The sequence below is a fragment of the Henckelia pumila genome, chromosome 4, assembly GCF_033568475.1.
Source record: "Henckelia pumila isolate YLH828 chromosome 4, ASM3356847v2, whole genome shotgun sequence".
Classification (NCBI taxonomy): domain Eukaryota; kingdom Viridiplantae; phylum Streptophyta; class Magnoliopsida; order Lamiales; family Gesneriaceae; genus Henckelia; species Henckelia pumila.
In genome coordinates, this window is record NC_133123.1 from 215632187 (window position 1) to 215636788 (window position 4602).

Sequence of the window (4602 nt, forward strand, 5' to 3'; positions counted from 1 at the left end):
TAAGCAGAGTTTTTTTTGTCTATATTTCACTGGTTGGTTGGATACTGAATACTTTTATTCGATATGGTTGTACTAAATTCAGTATTTACAGATTCAACAACTTGGGTTGAAATATTGTTTTAGTTTCCGTTGTGTTTTATCTAGTTATGTTTTAAATTAAGATTATTGCATGGATAAGGTTCTAATTAGTAGGTGATCACGGTGCAGGTCACTACAGCACCAATGAACATCTCTCATAAAAATGAGTATTGACAACACGTGTTATTATAATAGCATAAATAAAACGAGAATTAACGTTGTGTTATTCCAATAACATCAATGAAACGAAAATTATTTTCATTTTCAATTGGTTATAACATCGTGCTGATAATGTGTTATAAATAATGAAAGAAATAGAGAGATGAGTATAGAGAATTTATGAGATAAACATAATTTATATGAATCAATTATTAGGTCCAATTTTTATTGAATTTAATCACTCTTATTTATAAGAGAAAATAATATAATATAAATCCTTGCAGATATTATCTTGAAATATTTAACTTGATTGTAATCTTTTAAATGATAAAGATAATCATCTATAATAACAATATATTTATTACAATCCATTTTTAATTTGAATAAAAAAGAGAATCAATTTTTGAAATTAGGTATAATTTTTGAGAACTTTTAAAAAACACTTCATATATTGTTTTTAACAAAAATTAATGAGGTAAAATTTAATGAGAAATACCTCTTAAAAATCTCTCAATCACTACCTAAAAACATGATTAATAAATAACTTCGAGCTCTTACAATACAAAAGGTAGCTAGGCTACAAACGCCACTCAGTAATATCATATAATAAAACACCAATCAGTAATATCATATAATTACTGGCATTAATTTTATACTACAAATACAAAAAGTATGCGACAAACAACACTCAGTAATATCAGATAATAACTGGCATTCTATATAGAGCCGTCAATTTGGGTTAGATCCGCCGGATTGGCCTGGCCCGCCACACAATTTAAATGGGTTGGATTGAAATTTTTTCAACCTAACAAAAGGTGGGCCTATATGGGCTAACCTGCCTAGACCCGCGACTCGCGCGAGTTGGCCCGCCGCGGGCCTGGAAAATTAATAATTTATTTTTATTTTTACTGTTAAAGATGTATTTTATAATAAAAGTTGTTATTTTTTTGTATTAATTACTTTATATAAAATTTACACACATGAAATCGATAATTAAAATTTTTATTAATATGTTTCTATTAATATTTATTTATGAATAATATTTATAATTAATTATAATATTTTTTATTTATTTTTATTTGTCGTGATTCAACCCGCGGGCCGGACCGCCTAACCCGCAAGCCACCTTGGATTGGGTTGGGTTGAGAATTTCCAGCCCGCCAGGATGGTAGGTCAGTCCGCCATCGACCCGCCAAAAGGTGGGTTTTTGATGGGCCGGCCCGCCCCGCCATGGGTTGGCCCGTTTGACATCTCTAATTCTATATATATAAGAGAGAATTTATAAGATGAAAAAATCATCATATCATTTAGAGATGTACGAACGAGTTTCATCGTACGACATAATCACATAAACTTAATGGATAGGATCGGTGCAACATTCTATCTAATCGATCAGTTATTTTTATATTAGTTCCAGATGTGAGCAGAAATTGATCTGAATCGATCTCTTTGTTTACACCAAAACAAATTATCCTATAATTAATTATTATCCTTTATATTTGAATATTTTATCAGTTTAAATTAAAGAATGTGTACTTACAATATAATATCAGTACCTCAATGGTGCGTGTGGAATAATGAGGTTAATAATAATCCTGTCGTCTTTGTAAGGCAAATAAACAAAATCATGGTCTTATATAAATGTGATGAGATCCAAAAAAGGACAAGTATTTAAAATGTTTGGTGAACATACATTGTCAATACTATAAATTTTAGCACCACATTATTTATTTTTTGAACCAGAAACTTATACTCGTTTAATGAAAAATATTTATACAAGGTAAATACTTTGTCTGCCAATATCTAACGTTTAATTTTATAGAGATGCTTAATTTCTCATATTTTATATAAAGAATTATCTTACTAAATTTTATATCATATTTATTTTTATACAATATAATAATTAAATTGAAATTTTTAAAAAATAAATATGCAAACATATTATGTTTCACACACAATGTGTGTGCCCAGTTGCTAATATATATAATATACACGCACACAAAGGTTTATGGTCATAAGATTTAATTATTGATTAATTTAATAATATATGGTTTAATCTAACAAGTTAAAAAATAGAAGGATCTCTTTACCTTATAATTTATTAATACTAGTGTATTAATGCACACGTAGCATGCTTCTATAATATTTTTGTAATTAATCTGATTTATATTCAAATGAGAATAATAATATAATTGTAAAAATTATCGATAACTAAATTGTAATTTGAAATGTTTGAAATTAAAAAACAAAAACAAAACAAAACAAAAATGTAATATTTATATTATATAAAGATAATTTTTGTAAAACAAAATATGATATCTAAATGACAGATTCTTTACATACGAGAAAAGATTTAGCAGGAACTGAAAAAAATTATTTTATAATGAAAAACACAAATCCTGAATTTTTGTTAGATTTCTTGAGTTCACAGTAAGATATCAAGAAAGTTTTACAAGTATCAGCATTCTTCTATAAGTTGCGGAGTAACAACTGTACAACAAGAGGATGATTGGTCTATAAAAAAATCCTCCTCCCAACACCATATCATATATCTCACAGCCAATTCCCTATCCTCAAAAACACGTAAGAGTCTCGGCTTTTATGGTGGCTTGGATGTCCCAAAAAAAAAAAAAAAAAAAAAAAAAAAGCTTGTCATCTCAGGTAGCTTCTAGATAACCAGGTCTGGATCTATGTCGAGAAACAAATCGTCGAGCGTGAGATTATCGTCTTCGGGTCGACCAGGCTGCAAAAATTCCAATCCGGTACTTGCATTGTCTGTTTGAACTCCAACTGAATCTAAAGCCATGAGTAACTCTTCTGCGTCGAACATTTGATCAAACGACAGGGAATCCAGCTGATCTTCCTTCTTATTAGACAAGAATTCGTAAGGTTCTTTCTTTAATTCCCTCCATATATCTTCTTGATCCACTTCTTCCCCCACTCCTTCTATCCTAAGACCCTCCTCTCTTATTCCATCACTATCCTCAATTTTATTATTATGACCATGCCCAACCTCTGATATACTAGAATAGTTGGAGTCGGAAGAGAAATCTTCGGCACCAAGTTTTGACAAGTCATAATTTGGGAAGTTAAGGCGCGCAACGGACCCATACATGGCCCGTGCGGCATCATCGTAAGCAAGTGCAGCTTCAAACCCAGAGCTGAATGTGCCCAACCAGAGTCTATTTCCCCTGTGTGGTTCCCTTATCTCGGCCACCCATTTTCCCCAAGTCCTCTGGCGAACGCCCCTGTAATTGAATCGAACATTTTCCGGACCTCCCTTGCCTTTCATACACCCTTTCTTGGATCCTTTGGCTGGAGCTTTCCGTTTTGGCTTCTCCACCGAATCAAGTTTCACGTTATATTCCTTCCATTTTGCAAGTGTTTCCGCCACGTTTTTCGTTCCATCCTTACGCCTTCTCGTTTTTCGACTTCTTGAATTATTCACAGGCTCAGAAACCAGGATAGCATCTTGATGCAACAGCGCCATCTCTGCAAAACAGAAGAATACAAGAAATCAAAAAATCGAAATCCTGGGCTTCCATTTAACACTAAAAAAAAAAAATCGAAAGTCCCATAACAATAAAGATCTTTTAAAAAAAAATCAGCAAAAAAACTAAACTCTCACAATAATAACGATCAATTATTTAAATAAATTTCCCCAACCACTAAAAAGATAGCTGGTCACTATAAAATATGACAAAAATATAAAATCATAATAGTTAAAGTAAGAAACGTGACCACCCAAGGGAATATTCTACAAGAACAAAATTAAGCTTTCATATGACTCTAAAACTACTTTCCTTGATCAACAAGGTCTTCAAATTAGCAAACAAATCCCTTAAATAAGATTAAGATCTTCAAATTAGGAAGAAAATCCCCTAATAAGATTAAGATGCACACAACAAATCAGATTCTAACCAAGAAATTCACACGCCCATATCCATATTCACAAACACACACACACACAAACAAATCCCAACAATAAAAAAACGAAAAACGGAAATCACCTTCAACAATCTCTCCCTCTTCTCTGTGAAATCCTCTATCACAATATCAGATTAGATTTTCACCTGGATATCTCTTTCTTCAAATTCTTCCTTAGCGGATATGTAGTTCTGATTTTCCTATGCGATTAATTAAAAATCACGGGGAGAGAGCGCTGCTTGGCTTATTTATAGCCTTTCTCTAGATATTTCCAAGACATGTGAAATTACCAGAACACCCTCAGGATGAATTACTTATTTTTTAATTGTTTAATTGATGTTGACGTGGCAACCGTGTGACCCGAGATTTGAGCACGTGTCGCGTGCAGCTTCGAGAAACACGTAGTCTTTTCCTACGATCGAGGGTTTTTCCTTTTTA

At 32.1% G+C, this 4602-nt stretch overlaps 1 protein-coding gene across 1 annotated transcript; it reads right to left on the bottom strand.

Moving 5' to 3' along the window:
- Positions 1–2605: 2605 nt before the first annotated feature.
- Positions 2606–4365, bottom strand: LOC140865364 (dehydration-responsive element-binding protein 2A-like). Its single transcript, XM_073269977.1, has 2 exons — positions 4248–4365; positions 2606–3729 (listed from the first exon to the last, which is right to left on the bottom strand). Exon 2 carries the CDS (start codon positions 3725–3727, stop codon positions 2906–2908), a length of 822 nt encoding a protein of 273 aa, XP_073126078.1. The 5' UTR covers positions 3728–3729; positions 4248–4365; the 3' UTR covers positions 2606–2905.
- Positions 4366–4602: the final 237 nt, after the last annotated feature.

What these genes read in the sequence shown, in the direction of transcription:
- LOC140865364 (XM_073269977.1), bottom strand. Translation starts at nt 3,727, where the DNA reads ATGGCGCTGTTGCATCAAGATGCTATCCTGGTTTCTGAGCCTGTGAAT.